At 41.5% G+C, this 16700-nt stretch overlaps 1 protein-coding gene and 1 long non-coding RNA gene across 5 annotated transcripts; both read right to left on the bottom strand.

Moving 5' to 3' along the window:
* Nucleotides 1-369: 369 nt before the first annotated feature.
* Nucleotides 370-6988, bottom strand: LOC119276076. 4 transcript variants are annotated; one of them, XR_005136302.1, is made up of 8 exons: nucleotides 6089-6988; nucleotides 4349-5907; nucleotides 3722-3872; nucleotides 3381-3544; nucleotides 2580-2684; nucleotides 1954-2121; nucleotides 1722-1848; nucleotides 370-916 (listed from the first exon to the last, which is right to left on the bottom strand). It is a non-coding gene; the product is annotated as an uncharacterized LOC119276076 (long non-coding RNA). The 4 variants fall into 4 exon arrangements; XR_005136300.1 differs by having other exon boundaries at nucleotides 3718-3872; nucleotides 6089-6987; XR_005136299.1 differs by having other exon boundaries at nucleotides 3381-3497; nucleotides 3718-3872; nucleotides 6089-6987.
* Nucleotides 6989-9959: 2971 nt separating this feature from the next.
* Nucleotides 9960-11183, bottom strand: LOC119281283. Its single transcript, XM_037561838.1, has 4 exons — nucleotides 11076-11183; nucleotides 10495-10959; nucleotides 10260-10408; nucleotides 9960-10184 (listed from the first exon to the last, which is right to left on the bottom strand). The coding sequence occupies exons 1-4, from the start codon at nucleotides 11136-11138 to the stop codon at nucleotides 10127-10129; spliced, it is 735 nt and encodes a 244-aa protein (XP_037417735.1). The 5' UTR covers nucleotides 11139-11183; the 3' UTR covers nucleotides 9960-10126.
* Nucleotides 11184-16700: the final 5517 nt, after the last annotated feature.

Raw genomic sequence — 16700 nt, 5'->3', positions numbered from 1 at the left:
GGGTTTTCAGTAACAAAAATGTGAACTGTTGTGGTCCAGAACTGAACCATGTATATTGGCATAAGGGTATTGATTGGCCTCAAATCCTTTGTTGGCTGGGTGCCACTCTGTCGCTGCCATTTACTTGTTGGAACATAAAAATGACTATATCCTTTTGTTCTGTAACTATATGCTTGCTTTGTTACCTGACAATTGGCCAACATGTATTGTCAAACCTTATGAATTTGTCTCTGACAAGCCTGGAATGTTCATGCCAAATTGTTGACAACATACCAGGGAAATTGCAAAGAAAATAGTGGGCAACAACAAATGTCACAGCTCATTTATCCCAAGAGTATAGAGTAGGCCACATCTTATAGGGGAACAAAATTCAGAAGAAAAATAAACATGAACTGCCATTTTTTCAGGTTTTTACATCACACACCAACAATTTGGCATGAACAGTCCAGAATGACTCTGAAAGATGATCCGAAATGACTGAATATGTTGCCAATACAACGATGTCATTTAGAGCTCCTGAATGAATAAAAGGTCCAATGAAACATATGTTTTTCTCAATATAATGGAAAGCAACAACACACAAGTTATATGTTTGAGGATGGGTAAACTATTTTCAGAAATGGACATGTATGTGAGCTCGTTAAATCAGCATATAGGTAATTAGGCATACATGCTTGTAGGCCGTATTCTTGGCAGATGAAGATTCCTTTTTATCAGAAGAAAAATGAAAAAATCATCAACTATCCTACTTGTGTTCCTGATTGTTTGGTCTCGTTGAGTGAAACAAATCTCAGGGACATTTCTACATAGCACTGAATCTTGATAGATACAGACATGCACAACAACAAACTTTAATTTGGTTCTTGTCTTCCTCTTGCCATCCTGCTGATCAACTACCTTTTGGTTCTTCCATGCTCTGTCAATGTATAAGATAATAATTTCAGTACAAGCATATCTAGCAGAATAAATGGTTCGAGTTTCAATCTGGATTTGCAGACAGTGAAGGGGGAACGAGGCTGGGGCGACCACCGCGCCCGGCACCATTGGCGGCAAGGCTCCTAGGGGAAAGTGGTGCGGGTGCGCCGTGCCGTCAGGCGGTGGCGAGAATGGCATGACCAACGGCTGGATTTTGGGTGCGTTGGAGGAGATAAGGAGTGAAACAGGGAAGCGGGGAAGGAGACGCCTGTTGTAAGATTCACATGGACAGTTGGCGAGCGCTGGAGTGGGTCTCATGATCGGGTCCATACGACTCGGTAGTATCGGATTTTTTTCCGCATGGGACTGCTATGGACCATGATGGAACATTTATGGTGACACAGTTTTCAGAAATCTTTTTCATTCTCATAGCGAATCTTAGGGAAAATGGACTTTCAATCAACTTCATAGTGGATCTTAGGGAAAAAACTCCTATGCCACTAATTAAAAATCCTATTATACAACACCGACAAGTTCGACCATGTTTTCATCAAAACAATATTACTAATTCTTTTGGTTGCAATGAAACACCGAAAACCTGGCTCGAGTACATTTGAAATTTAACATTGTCGGCTATTACATACTTGTAAAATTACATACTCATATATCAAGCTTTCAAAGTATAAGTATTTTTCAGGTCTGGACAGATTCAAGCGACTGAAAGAATATTATCCTATTTAGTTAAAATTAAATAGCCTAATCTTCTATCAGATTTACATGGGCCTTAGGGTATAGAACAGACTTACAGTTGGATAGTAATTCGTGAAAACAGAGTAACCAGTGATAATCAAATCCATTACTGCATCAAGGTACTTTTTCACATGATCATGCCATAAAGGCATTCCGGATTTGCAGAAGAAAGGTAGGAAACTCCTACAAAGCAGCAAGCAAACCACCCAGATTCAGAGCAGCTGGGAACGAATAAATTCAGAAATAGATAATTAGTAAACATTGAGATTGCACGTGTTCTATTGCTACCTGCCTTCTCTTGTTAAGTAACTCATTCAAAGACAGATAGTAGCTCGCTGATTAGTAGGTGGTGGTGTTCTAGATGCTCGTCCCTTCTCACCTTGGGCTCTCTGAATAAGTGATTATGTATTACCAAATCCAATGATGGCTATCTCCATGAAGATCATACATGTACCACTGCAAGCAAGCAAGCCAGTTGTTAGATCTATTTGTCCATATAAGATAGGAGTAGGAATGCATGCATATCCTGCTATATGTCATTCAAAATTTCATTTTTCTAATATGCTAGCCTGCTAATTGCATTGGGACAAATTTGTAGAAGAAGCTAATCAGGGCATCTCCAATGCAAGAGTGCTTGTTCGGCGCTTAGGCAATAAAAAGTAATAATAACAGAATTAGCATCGATCTATCAGCCTGCTTAAGTGAGTTTCGTAGTGGACTGTTCCTTGCAGTTCAGGAGCACACCACGGATTCTTGGTCATTTAAATAAAGAGCTTTTCTCACTTACTCTATTATAATGTGATTGCTAGATCATGTACTAGGTGTGTTGAAAAGAGAAGTTATTTTGCAGTCAAAATAAAAAAACACGAGTAATCCAAACCAAACCAAGATCTGAGGTGGTGACGAACACTCACCTCGACCTTGTCAAGCTTTCCCTTATTCAGAACCTTGAAAAGGGTGAATCCAGCGGGCGTCTCGAACAACATCAACATCTCCAACCAAGCAGCAACTCAACTCACCTAGATAAAAGCACACCACACAACGAAATCAAAACAAAGACCAAAAATTGCAAAGACATGAGAAATGATCAGCATGGCAATATTGTTCAGCAGTCAAATAGTGCAAAAATGATACATTGAGAAATCTATATTGGCCTATAACACATGAATATTCCAACGTTTGTCCTGGGACTGCATCGACCACAATACAAATAACATTGAATAAATTTGACACATCTTGTCAGTGGAATAAATTTAGAACATATTGTACAATAAATTTGACACATCTCGTCAATGGAATAAAGTTCGAAGTTATTGTACGCCTTTTGTTATGTGTCCATCATAGTTCAATGCATCACAATAGTTTTCATTTGCTATCATATTTAGTTTTATTAACCATTGCGGATTGTATCATGTTGCATGCAGTACACCATAGACTCCGAAGCACAACAATGAAATGTGTGATTAACCATAGAGGATGATAATAATAATAAACAGAAACATTATTCACAAGAAAAGGAAAGAGTGTCCAACATTGCAAATAAAAGATAGACCAGACAGAAAATCAAAAGCTTGTAGACATAAACACAAATAGTTAGTACCCAGACCTTAGGATCGGAAATGACTTAGATTTATTTTTTTTCCTTAGATTGCAAGGAGCATATCATTATATTACTTAGTACTGCTCATAAAAAAGGTCCAAGTGCAAGTACTCACAGGCCTGCAGGCAACCAATAGTGTCTCTAGTTGTACTCGGTGAATCCGGACATTGGGCAGGTTGTCGATGGACGCCCTCGGCATATGTCGTTGGTGCCCTCGATCTCGACGAGTCCACTGCATTCACCCGACCATCAATATTTTGCATCAAATATCAGAGAATCCTATAAATACATATATCAGGAAGCTGTTCTAAGAGTATAGTAACATAATCCAATAATTAATATATTGACAACACTATTGCTTGAAGGGGCCAATCAGAAGCTCCTAATTATTTTAGTCTGCCAGGCAATTTCTATGTACTACAATCTTCAACCATGTTCTGTAACCAACTTACTCACTGATAATGAGAAGGAATAACTATCTGAGTAGCTGAGGAGGCAGCGAGTAGGATGGCTTGTATACACTAAAATCCAATCTTGTTCAGTGATGGGATATGCATCATACATGTCCCTGAAGCTGCAATGCCAATGATTTGTTCTGATACGGTTCCTGAAATTTATGATACGATATAAAATCATTTTGAGTAGTAGGCATCCACACCATAACTGTATCAACTAGCAAGCAAAAGTCACACTCCAATTTTGAAGCGTACAAAATCCGAGCTCTGAGGTTGAACTTATTTAGAAACTTAATAACTAAACTATATATGTGAGCTAGTAACCTCTCCCATACACTGAATAGGAAATACTGTTAGTAAAAGGAGACAACAAGACAACCAATATGCCCAAGTACCAGAGAATGAAATAACCCAAATAAACTGTAAAAGATGAGGAAAAACTACAGAAAAAAGAAAAAAGAATGATGACTTCAACAAATTGTAGGGAGGACAGAAGCAGTCTCAAATTATTTATGCTTTCTGAGTTGAATTACTACTTCCAAAGCAAATGGCCAATCTGGCTGTAGGAAGGAACACCCAAAACATGACAATAAAAGGGCCAAGCTAGCTGTAAGAAGAAGGAGCTCACAGGCAAGATGCAACCAGAAGTGAATAGGGAGTCCGACAGCTTATTTTCATCTCCTCCCATGCTACTCCTCGATGGTTCGCCTCCTCCCATGACGGTGCCCGACGGAATTGGCCGGTCAGAATTTGCTATTCAACCATTTCTCTTCTTCTTTGTAGTTCTAATTGAATATGGTACAATGATTTATCCACTATTTTAATCTTATATTGGAGCCTAAACATACATGGAGCGTTTCATTTACATTCACCTTTGATTCTCCATATAGTTGATGTGTTCTCCAATAAAATAAACGATTTGGCTTTTTTATCATTATGGTTTGTGATTACATGACTATAGAAATCACAAGTAACTTTTATATCAATTTCCATGATTTTAATCGCCTTGTGGCACAGTGGCAATGTTTCATGACTACCGCTCTAGCATTGAATTGATGCAAGTTAATTGATATTATTTTGTAAAAATAGCTAGATATGGTTATCAAAATAATATCCAACTCCAAGTGGATATGTTGTCTTTGCAATAGCCCAGTGAAACAAGAAGCATGAAAAAAACTAAATAAGAATACAGTCTAGAGTATATTATATAACGTATTACTCTTGGGCATGTATATAACATTAAATTTGAAACGTTAGACCTTTGCCAGGTGACTTCCATCTGAACACAAAGATATGCAAATTTAGAAGTACCATAAGAATAATGACTCTTTAGAAGTACCAGAATAATAATGGCCCCATATACCAGGAAAGCAAATAGATGTGATGATTTACTGTTTATTGGCTGATTATCTACTTTTCAACAGTTTCAGTGTGAATTGTCAGCAAAATTTGATTATCCATATAGTTGATGTGTTCTCCAATAAAATAAACGATTTGGCTTTTTTATCATTATGGTTTGTGATTACATGACTATAGAAATCACAAGTAACTTTTATATCAATTTCCATGATTTTAATCGCCTTGTGGCGCAGTGGCAATGTTTCATGACTACGCTCTAGCATTGAATCGATGCAAGTTAATTGATATTATTTTGTAAAAATAGCTAGATATGGTTATCAAAATAATATCCAACTCCAAGTGGATATGTCGTCTTTGCAATAGCCTAGTGAAACAAGAAGCATGAAAAAAACTAAATAAGAATACAGTCTAGAGTATATTATATAACGTATTACTATTGGGCATGTATGTAACATTAAATCTGAAACATTAGACCTTTGCCAGGTGACTTCCATCTGAACACAAAGATATGCAAATTTAGAAGTACCATAAGAATAATGACTCTTTAGAAGTACCAGAATAATAATGGCCCCATATACCAGGAAAGCAAATAGATGTGATGATTTACTGTTTATTGGCTGATTATCTACTTTTCAACAGTTTCAGTGTGAATTGTCAGCAAAACAGAGATGAACTCTGCTGTTATATATACTCCTGCACGAGCCCCTGTACCCCACCGCACTGAATTGCTCCATCCAATAGTTTCATTTGACTTGTGCCTACATTCAAAGCTGCAGTGATCTTTTTTCATTGGCTCCACCGCCCCAATGTAAAGTAAACAATAATTTCCTGCAATGGATAGGGAAATGATTAATTACATGAGCAAAATTATGGACAAAAAAGCACACAATTAACAATCAACCATATAGAGTGATAGATCCAATAATGTTATGTGTCAAGCAAACAAGCGATCACTAACAATATTTTTCTCAAGTTGTGGAGTTTCCAGCTCTTAAATTCAAAAACTCACATCCTTTCGCCCAGTCCCACAGCCGTTGCAGCAGCACTCCGCCTCCGTCCTCCTATACTCCACCATGAGAACCTCCTCCTCCGGTCCTCGTCCCAGCCTCTTCCTTCTTGGCCGACAGCCGCTGCCCACTCTCGCCACCTCTCCATGACTCCTTCAGCTGCTACCACATCTGATCCTCACCCTCGCCTGCTTGATACGCTGCATCACCCAAAACATGGCAAGAAAAGGGCCAAGCTGGCTGTAAGAAGAAGGAGCTCACGGGCAAGATGCAACCAGAAGTGAACAGGGAGTCCGGCGGCTTATCTTTATCTCCTCCCGTGCTGCTCCTCGATGGTTCGCCTCCTCCCATGACGGCGCCCGACAGAATTGGCCGGTCAGCATCGGCGGCAGAGTCAAGCCGTCTTCCTCACTCGCTCTGTCTTCCCCATCTTTCTCGGTGTTGACCACTCAGGTAACTCCAGAGAAGAGGAGACAGGGAATTGAAGGGGAGAAGGAGGGCCACGGTGGTGGTCGAGAGCAGGAGAGGAGGAGAGACGTGAATGTCTCGCATCGGCCGGAGACCCTCTCCCGCCCGCCGTCGCACCTCCCTCTCCTCTTTCCTCTCGCTTTCTCCCTCCTCTCTTTCTTTCTCTCTCCTGCAGGGACCGGTCCATGGCGAATCGAGCATCCCCGCCATCGCTTTTTGCCGGAGATGCCCGCCGCCGCCGCTGCCAAAGATGCCCGCCACCACGCCCGCACGCCTCGGATCCGGCCGGATCCCCTACTATTCGACCCCAGCGAGAAGACCTGGCGGCGGCTGATGAGGGAGGAGTGAGTGGTGATGCGCTGCGCTGTGGGAATCGAGGTGAAAGAGAGCTAGGTTTGCGCTGTGGGGGGCGAAGCATGCCAGCAAATGAGCGAGGCGCACGAGGCGAGTGGGGAAAGGGCAGTTTCACCCAGTAAAGTTTCACCTAGCCAATCGAAAGGGACCCCGAGCCCACCAGTGATGGACCTCAAAAATCAACCGCGAGGTGAAATCAGCGGTAAGGATCCGACGGACCTGGCTGCTCGGTTGACCAGATTCAACGCGATTGAACGGCCAGGAACATCCTGATTCGGGGGAGCTCCGAGATGGAGGGTCGGCTAGGCTTCTTTTATGTTTAAACTAGTTGACCCGTTGCGCCAAATAGCGTAGAGACCCGCTGAAGACATGTTGTCGATGAAAATAATTTCATGCTTCAAGAACCCTAAACTAAACTATGGTATTTTGCAAACATGGTAACTGCATTGTTAAATAATAGTTTGGGAAAAGGAAAATTTTGCAAGCTTGAAAATATGCAGGATGATGAGAAAGCACATGAGCCGCCTGCGCTCGGGTTGGTAACTGCATTGTTAAATAATAGTTTGGGAAAAGGGAAATTTTGCAAGCTTGAAAATATGCAGCATGATGAGAAAGCACATGAGCCGCCTGCGCGCGGGTTTGCCCCTGTCGGGTCGCAAGGACGGAGTTAAGAGCGGCCGCGGCAGCAAGCCGATGAGGCCGGCATCGAGGACCTGGTGAGGTCGGACGCGAGGGCGCGGGAAGAGCTCCGCGACACCATGGCAGGGGCCGGCAGCGATGGCACATGGGATGACAGGACGAGCGCGCGGTCCTAGGGCGGAGGGTGTGGCGATGAGGGAGGAGGGAGGGAGTGCGGCGGTGGACGAGGCAAGGAGGAGGAGGGAGGGTGTGGCGGCTCTGTACCAATTATTGAGGCATATATAAATATAGCTGATTTATTTTAATATACCTGGTTTATTTGAATAGCATAAAGTAGAAGTTGAAACCAAAAAAATAGTCGTTGCCATGAAAAATTAAAATAGAAGTGTTTTGAAAAGGTTTTGTCTCTCAATATAAAATGGTTGTAGCAATTACTGAGGCTTATGCATGTATTATGTGTCTGTATTTTCTAAAAAAAAGGATGTATCTGTTTTCTTTTAGAATCATGTTTTTTTAGCAACATTAGAAGCATGTCTGTATTTAAGGTTTACTGGGCTGGCCTGCTTGTTGTTTGGCCCACGGGGAATTTTACTGCCTGGTCCGCTCGTTGTAGAATATCAAGCGGCAGGCATCGGTCCCGTGCCCCGTGCTATTCCTCTTCCTCGGCATCTCCGTTCGGTGGTCGAACCCTCTGCTGAGAGACGAACCCTAGCGTTTGGGTGCTGGTAAGATTTCTTCCCCTTTCTGACTGGCTGCGGCTTATTTGAAACATGGATCTGGTTCGCACTCATTTGGATTTGGCAACTTCTTTCGTTTTCAGCCGACTCCTACTCCATTGTTGTCTTTTTTCAGCATGATGTTTTCCGCCTGTTTCGTCATGGTTTGTGCTGTCTGAAACTTTTTGCTGTTTAAGGTTTGAAGTACGGCCAGGGATGAGGGGGGATCGCATTAGCAATCCTGTGAACATCAGCTCTGATGAGAGCGGGGACAGCAGTTCTGATGGATCTCTGGACACGAGCTCTGATGAACCTGGCTACATCAGCTCTGACGAGGCTGAGCAGACGAGCTCTGATGAACAGGCGTATAACAGCTCCGATGATGGTGTGGACACAAGCTCTGATGAAGGTATGTTTAGTAATGGCAAACATCGGACATTTGACCAAATAAAATGTGGGCATGATCTGTATTTTAATCATTTGCGCTTATGGGTCATTTGTCTGCTGAATTATTGAGGCATGTGCTACCGCATGAAGAAAAAGAAGGTTGAGAAGACATGCAAGGATGTGTGTGACTGCCCTAGGAACTATGCAGTTGGTAAGGACTAATGCTAGATAATCCAGATTGTTTTTTTTCTGTAGATAGGAAATTAATTAGTTTACCTTTGTTCTTAGGATATAATCCTAATTCTGAAGCTGAGTGGATGTATTCAAAAGAATTTATGATGTCAAAGTGTGCCCTAAAGCGTCTTAGTTGCTATGTCCGTTCTGTTAAGCATGCTATTAGCACTATGTGTGTAAGATGAACAAGACGTTTACCAAAGCTGGGCAGAGAATGGTGAGAAGCAAATTTATTTGCCTATATGTGCATTTGCCTACTCTATGAATCATAGTGTCTAACTATAAGTTTGTTGAATGCTTGTAGTACTTCTCTACTTTCTTCACCAAGAAGCATTTGATGAAGTTTCTCTCCAGTCCGGTTGATCGAATGTGGATTTCGCTTTCATCTGGGCGTTGTTTAACTTATGTTCGACTAATGAAAAGGGTTGACAAGAGGGCTGCTATAACACATAACTAGAGCCGCTTTGCGGAAAGAGCGGAGCTGAAAGAAGGGGAAATCTGTGTCTTTTCTCTCCGGCATTGCAAGGGGGTGCCAGTGTTCACCGTGCACATAATCTGAAGAGGTTGGTGCATGAAACAGAATTTTATTGCTTAAAGGAACATTTAGTTTATTTCCTGGCCTAAGTAAGTATGGGTTTTTTTTAGGTTTCTGGGATGCAGTTTGGAAGGGGAAAGATAGGAAGGTGTTCTGCAAGGACATGTAGATATTTTCTCTAATATGATGGTATGCCTATGCTTAGGAATGTTCAGTCGTTTCGTACACTGTGATCGGGTTTGTTGGGTCAAGGGAGCCAGGATGCTTTTCTTTTGGCACTAATGTATGCTCTATGCTATCTATGTAATGCAATGATGATGAAGACTCTAAATTATTAATGAGCTATATGCTTTTGCCTTAGGAATGTTCAGTCGTTTCGTAGACTGTGATCAGGTTTGTTGGGTCAAGGGAGCCAGGATGCTTTTCTTTTGGCACTAATGTATGCTCTATGCTATCTATGTAATGCAATGATGATGAAGACTCTAAATTATTAATGAGCTATATGCTTTTGCCTAACATTGTAACTTTGTTTGCCTGAAAGTAATTAAGCGTGCGCACATAGATATAGTATAGTCAGTACATGGGATTTCATAAGATAGGACTAAAGTTTTGGCCGCATGGAAATACTGCGCACGAAGGATAATAAGTCTTGGTGATGCCTTTCAGCTAGCTTTGAAAAGTATCCTGGTCGATGTTGTTGCTTAGGTTTATAGCTGATTGGCATGGTTGAACAACGCTCTCTTTGCACTTCTTTTTCCAGACACCCTGTAGACAGTGCTCTTCTGGTTGGTCAAAGAGGAAGATAGTTGATTTAGTAGGTTATTCTTATGAGTGGTTTACCTAGTAGTTCCGTTGTCTTCGCTTTCTGGTTCCAGCTTGCTGGTGACGAGAAAGAGGTTAGAGATCACTTCAGCTGGCGGTGTGTTCATTGCGCTGCCATTAAACTGTGGTTCTGCTTCAGGTGTTGGAACCAATTCTTCATCGGGTTCCTGAAACTTGTAATGAGATTACATAAGCTATTTTTTGTATGTGTAAAACTGGTACACAAAGTAAGACAAAAGAATGTCTAATATACCTGAAGAAGTGGTGTATTTGGATCGTCATCATTGGATGAAAGCAGTAATGTTAATGGTTGCACCCTATCTCTTTCCATGGCTTCAACTTGTTTTTTAAGATGCATAGTAGATTGCTCAAAACCCCATGACCAGGATGTTGCTTGTAGAAGTTCTCTTCTGCATTTCTTCAGGGGCTGTAGGTTTGCATCATCAAACACTGCTATGTTGTTTCCTTGTAGATAGCTTATGGCAGCCACATTAGCTGATTCAGCAGCTTCGAGGGATGTACTTTTGAAATCCCCATAAATTTTTTTGTGTTCTGTGGTTGCCCAGCCTCTATGAGGTGGTAAATTGATTGAAAGAGAGGCAATTAGGCCATGTTCCCCCATGTCAAGTATGTCATGGTCAGTGATTTGTAGGTTAAGAGTGTTTGTGGCTTGCTGAAGAATGTAACGTTTGCTTATGTTGACATGGGTTGGCGACATCTGCAAGTTGTAAATCAGGCATGAATTACGCAAATTGACAAAGATGTCGTTGCACATATGCTTTAATCGACCATATAAACAGGAAGTAAATTATCCAGTTGTCTTCAGGCACGTACCTGTGGAAGGTTACTGACCATGAGTTCTGCGTCCAATGGAGAATCCGGATTCCCGCCCGCCATATCCTTGCACTGGATGTGTGGTTTACGGAGTTGGAAGATAGAGGCGGCTCGGGGGGTGGTAGATCGAACTGGAAATGGATGGGGCTGATGGAAACCCTAGAATATGTGACTTGGAGCTAGTGTGATTGCTGTATATGGACTGCTGTGGGCTTGCCTACGGTTTTCGGTGGGGCCTGATATGGACAGCAGGCCCAAGGTTGCATTCATTTTTTTAGCGCGTGCATTTTAGAATATGAGTCCAGTTTCACAGCCGTGTGATTGTATTTTCACAGGCAGACAAAAATGAGCTATTTTGTACTGCATTAGCGACTTTAGTTTTGTTGTTTACAGAAACAGGAATTGTATACGCGATAGGATACCTGAAATATATTGATGGCCTTATCTATGCCAGCTATAGAGACATAAATGGCAGTAAAAATTAAATAAGAAGCCACATAGACATAAATGGTGCAATCAACATAGTCTTAACAGGGCCATCATTAGTTCTTACACTCAGTCTTGGCAAGTCTTACACAGACAGAGAAACATAATTATACATTACGGTTAACCTATGTGGTTAAAAAAAAGGATCGAAATAGACTACAATTCTAAAAGGCCTGGTTTAGGATCTATTCTTGTAGAATAGAACTCTAGAAACCTCTCCTGATGCTTTTTAGCTGCTTTTCTGATTTGAGCACCCTGCGCTTGAGCCTTTCTGCTATCTTCTCAATGTTGTTAAGAGGTTCGTTCATAAGCTGATCCATGGGTTCTTTCCCAGATGATCTGTTGAGCGCTGTCACATTGCATATATGATCAGATAATCCATGTATGTATCTTGTAAGAACGAACCAGCCCATGGCATTTTTCTTGTTCTTATACCTAGCCATCATTAATTTGTTCTTGATGGATCTGGTCTTCGCCTTTGTTTTCTGCTTGTTATACTTTGCCATTGCTAGTTCATGCTTCAGAGACTGATTTTCCTCATCCAGTTTCTTCATCTTGCTGTAATTGTAGTCTCTTAGTTCAGTCTTAACCATGGATTTTATGTATCCAATTGCTTCCATGGCAGCTGTGTCCTCTAACATTGCATGATCGATACACTGCACCCCGGGAATAGCCATATGACTGCCATGATCTTCAGCATGTGATGTGGGTGTATAGAAAAAACAGTGACACATATTTTACCGCCATCACATGCTTTGCTTCGATACTCAGCTGCTGGAAGTTCTAAAGTCTGTAAAAGAACATCCAGTATCATCCTGTAAGGGATTTTGATCATCGGTGGTATGGCCTGTGATTTTAAATGGATGTCATTAGGCGCGAGGGCATGAATCATATTTCGGCAGGTAAAAGCTTTTAGAAGGGAGAGTGTACTTTGAATAACCCAAGCAAAACTAACACCATATTAGTTTTTGCTATGGTAACAGCTCAAACGAAGATAACTAATTTAACCTGGACAACTTTATGCATAAGGTGTTGATGAAGGTAAGTTTGTATATGATCAGTTGTATAAGCATAAGCTATGCATCGACGGTATAGAGTACAACATTTACTGCTTGGTAGGTTCTAATCATCACAAGTATGAACTAATGATTATCACAAGTGTGATTTGAATTGTGAATGTAATGTATAAACAGGAGTGTTGTGCCTGTATGAAACAAAAAGACACATATCCAATACTGAAACAATGCAGGAAGTTCTCTACGACTGTGCCTGTATGAAAGACTTTGGTGTGTGTTTATATGGAAGTATTTGGTGTACTCTTTTTAGATGACCACGCCAGCATTTTTTTCCGTGGTTTAAAATTTGTCTTGATGAGTGGTGTCAGTAGAGGCATATCTTTTCGCCTGCTTAAAACTTCATGCCGTTAAGAAATAGTTTCCATAATAAGCCTACAAAGCTTAAACTACAAATCGTGCTGAGAGCAAATAGGCATACAGAAACTATCCACAATAGAGAACTAAAATATCAGCTGTTTTCTACTATATATAACCACCAACCTCACAGCGGGGCTGCGAATTTTCATACTGAGCGTAGGCCTCTTCCATGCCTAGCATTTCCTCCTGCATCAAATATTTGGAATAGCTTTAGTGCATACCAAGGAAATTATTCTGGTCCAAGGAATGCTTGTCTATTTTTCTGAAAGGAGGTCACCTCAAGTAGCTGGCCTTCAGATTGGTTATTGTTGGTGTATTCTTCATCCGGAGAAAACCTGGCCTGTATCTCCTCTGCATCAAGTGGCATATCCTGTGAAATCAGGTAGATAGATTAAACACTGACTACAGTTGCAAGCTTAATTAGAAAGAAGGCACATAGATTTGCGGCCACATCACTGAATCGTAAGGGTAGTTACCTGTGGCCCTGACGAGGATTTGTCCGGGCATCCAGATGCTGAAATGCATGGAGAAACAGCGGCTAGCAATATTGACTGCGCTCGTGCGAATGCTGTTATTGTTTGGGAGCGAGGCTCTGAATGTGCGGGAGAGAACACTCTGCCGATCTAGGGTTTCATCTGGCTGCATTGATAGTAATATATGATGTGTCTATGGGCCTTTTGACTGGGCTATTGTCTCTGGGCCCATACACCACATTTTCAAGGGCCTCCACAGTAGTTGGAAAGGGAAAATGTGAATAGAAAGGTACACAAATTGCAGGTAATAGAAAAGAGAAGCGGGTAATACATGCCTTAAACTGGCGTTATAGTTTGAAAATAAAAATACAGCGGTGACATAGTAAGGTTGCTTGCTAATAAGACATTTGTAATAGCTAGTTGAAGTTTTCGATATTCTCCCCTATTTGATCTATAGCAGCTTGCTCAGATAGTAGAATACATCAACTCTTGTAGGCCTCATCGTAGCAATATTCCTGTGGGAAGTGAAGAAATAAGTTAACTGCTATATCATGGGACCTTGCCAGTATGTGTACATAAATTGATTCATGCATACAATATACCTTAGTTTTCCAGCATAGTTGGAGATCGAACTGTTATCTTTGCTTGTCGTGTGTGCAGCGTTATGTAGATGGTAATATAATCTGGGATATCAATCACGCTGTCAACCCAGCCGAAACAATCATATCTATGTGTATTTATGAAGCCCTGTCTAGGCAAACCATTCTCTTCAACCAAGACAAATGGGCTCAACAGCTGGCTTGCTATCTCGTGGCGGAGGATTCCAGCCGAAAGTTCACTTATACTTACACAAATAAACCGGGTAAGTGAAATTTGCTGGCCACCATAAGAAGAACACCAAGGAATAGCTCTGAAGATGTGACCAGCTAGCTCAATGTGTCCCCTTGCTAGAATAGTTGATCTGAATGCTGCAAATGCAGCATACTGAACATCTCCTTGATAGTAAACAAGGAAAGCATCAGAGCTAATCGGCTTCACCATGACGTATCTTGATGTTGGTATATACCGAATGACCGCAGAAAATATTTCCTTTGTGTCTATGGGTTCAACACCATCTTCTCGTTTGAGGATTATAGAATGTGATAGCTCCTGGAAGCTATCGGGGTCGACCTCCGTGTCTTGAAGAAAACAGTGTGGGGTAGCAACATTGACGGTGATGTCCCGAGCATCTGGCACAGGTGGTAAGGGCTCAATGGGCCTCATTATCTTGCTGAAAGGGTTGTTAACCACACTAATAAGCACAACGAACATGTCCAGCTGGATTCCTACTGTTGTGTTTGCTCGATCCCCAAACCTACGTCTGATCTTGATATTCATCCGCAATGGTATATTTTCTGGCGCGTCTGTCCAACAGATGCACCGGAATGCGAGAAGGTTGTTGTAGGTGATTGTGTTAGGGTAAAGCTCAGAGACGACACAATATGGATGCAGCATAAATCTACTGTCTTGAATGTCCAAAGCTGCAGCGGGAGGTTTGTTATTTCAACTAAAACCTGGGATCCGACATGGTTATCATTGAAATCATAGGCTGGTGTGCCACAAAATGTTGAGTTTTCATCTGCACAGAGAGTTGTAAAGTATATATTACCCAGGTTAAGCCTCTGCTCGGACTGAAGAAACTCGACTGCTTGTTTGCTCTGCTGCTTGTTTGGGATGCTAATTAAGAACTCTTGGTCAGGAGTATCAATAGTAACAATTTCATCACATTCAAGCTGAAAAGCTTTAGCCAATGCATTATCAAAGTGCCTTCGTGCAGTTCTACTATCAAGAGAGAAAACGATCTGGAAATGGTAGTGTGTTCGGATCTCTGGGCATTTTGTTTCACCATAAGAAAGAAAAGCTCTTGTAATATTTCTTCTGGAACAGACAGACGAGGACGAAATACCTAGTAAGATTATAAAATAGTTTAGGTTATCCGCCAGCTTAGGCGCTGAGAAAGGACGAGTGGATCTAAGAATACAGGGGCAGCGGCTCAGCTTAGAGGAAGAAGGAAAGAATAGAATCTACCTTGAACTGGAATAGCAGTATAGGATGCAGCTTCATCGGTTGAAGAAGACGCCATAAGCCCAGGACACCAAGATGTAGCGAGGGAAGAAACCCTAGAAATGGATGCGTGGAGAATGTGACGGCGGGATTGGTGGGGTGGAGTAAGAGAGCGTGCAGGTTATGGGGGATAGCACATAGACCAGTTCTCAGCCACACAACCTGTCTGGATATGAGGCATGGCCAATAACGGGCCTACTGGGCCGAAGTAAAAGCAGGAATGGGCCAGAGCCTTAAAGGCTATGAAAAAAGGAGGAGATGACCAGAGTGTAAAACAGAGGGGAGACAAAATCATCTATGAAAAGAAGAAATCATCTTCAGACTATGGGGCAGCATATTACGTATAAAAATGCAAATCATAATCGAACAGCTCACACATAATATGATAGAGTTCACTTGATTATATAGAGGCGTTTTTTGTTTTGCCATGCTTTGACACTGCTACTTGAGCAGCCAAAGACTTTTTAGCACACAGACATATAAATAGAGGAGTTTTAGACATGCTTCCTGAGAAGCATACAACTACACCAAGGTCTATGCAAGAAGCATACACGGCAACGGACTCTGCTTGTAGCTGGTCAAAGAGCATTATGATGGAGCATTGTCGAGAGCAAAGCTAGATGCATAAACCGCCATCTTTCTCCTTTGATCTTGCCGAGGAGAAGCTAATGTACATAAGGTAGATAACCTACAGCAGAATGCAAAATTTCATAAACCAGTTCCAAGTATGACAATGGCAAAATAAGTCCAAGAATAGTAGTATATAGGGAAATTGTGATGTACCTATAGATATTTTAAGGTTTGATAGGCAAGGCAAAGGAGTCACTGCTGCTTTGTTTTCTTCCCTCCTGCAGCTCCTTTTCCAGCAACAGGGTTCCTTTATTTCAAGTTATGTTAGTGAAAAATAAATAAGCGGAATGCTATATACAGGTTTGGAAACCAGCTATATTACTGGAATGTAAGAAGCATCACCTCTTGTTTTTCTGAAGCGGACTCTTATCATATTTTGCATTAGTAGCACCAGAAGGATTTTCAGCCTTTTCATCATCATTCTCCTGGGGCACCCAACATATACATAAGCTTGATAATAGAGAGACATAGCATATTGATATTGGATGGTTGTTAGGCTA

The sequence above is a fragment of the Triticum dicoccoides genome, chromosome 3B, assembly GCF_002162155.2.
Source record: "Triticum dicoccoides isolate Atlit2015 ecotype Zavitan chromosome 3B, WEW_v2.0, whole genome shotgun sequence".
Lineage (NCBI taxonomy): Eukaryota > Viridiplantae > Streptophyta > Magnoliopsida > Poales > Poaceae > Triticum > Triticum dicoccoides.
This window is presented reverse-complemented; position numbering and strand designations above follow the sequence as displayed.

Coding starts and splice junctions, on each gene's coding strand:
- LOC119281283 (XM_037561838.1), bottom strand. CDS start 11,138: ATGGCGGGCGGGAATCCGGATTCTCCATTGGACGCAGAACTCATGGTC. Junction 10,960..11,075: donor TGGTCAGTAACCTTCCACAG/GTACGTGCCTGA, acceptor TACAACTTGCAG/ATGTCGCCAACCCATGTCAA. Junction 10,185..10,259: donor GAAGACAACGGAACTACTAG/GTAAACCACTCA, acceptor CACTGTCTACAG/GGTGTCTGGAAAAAGAAGTG.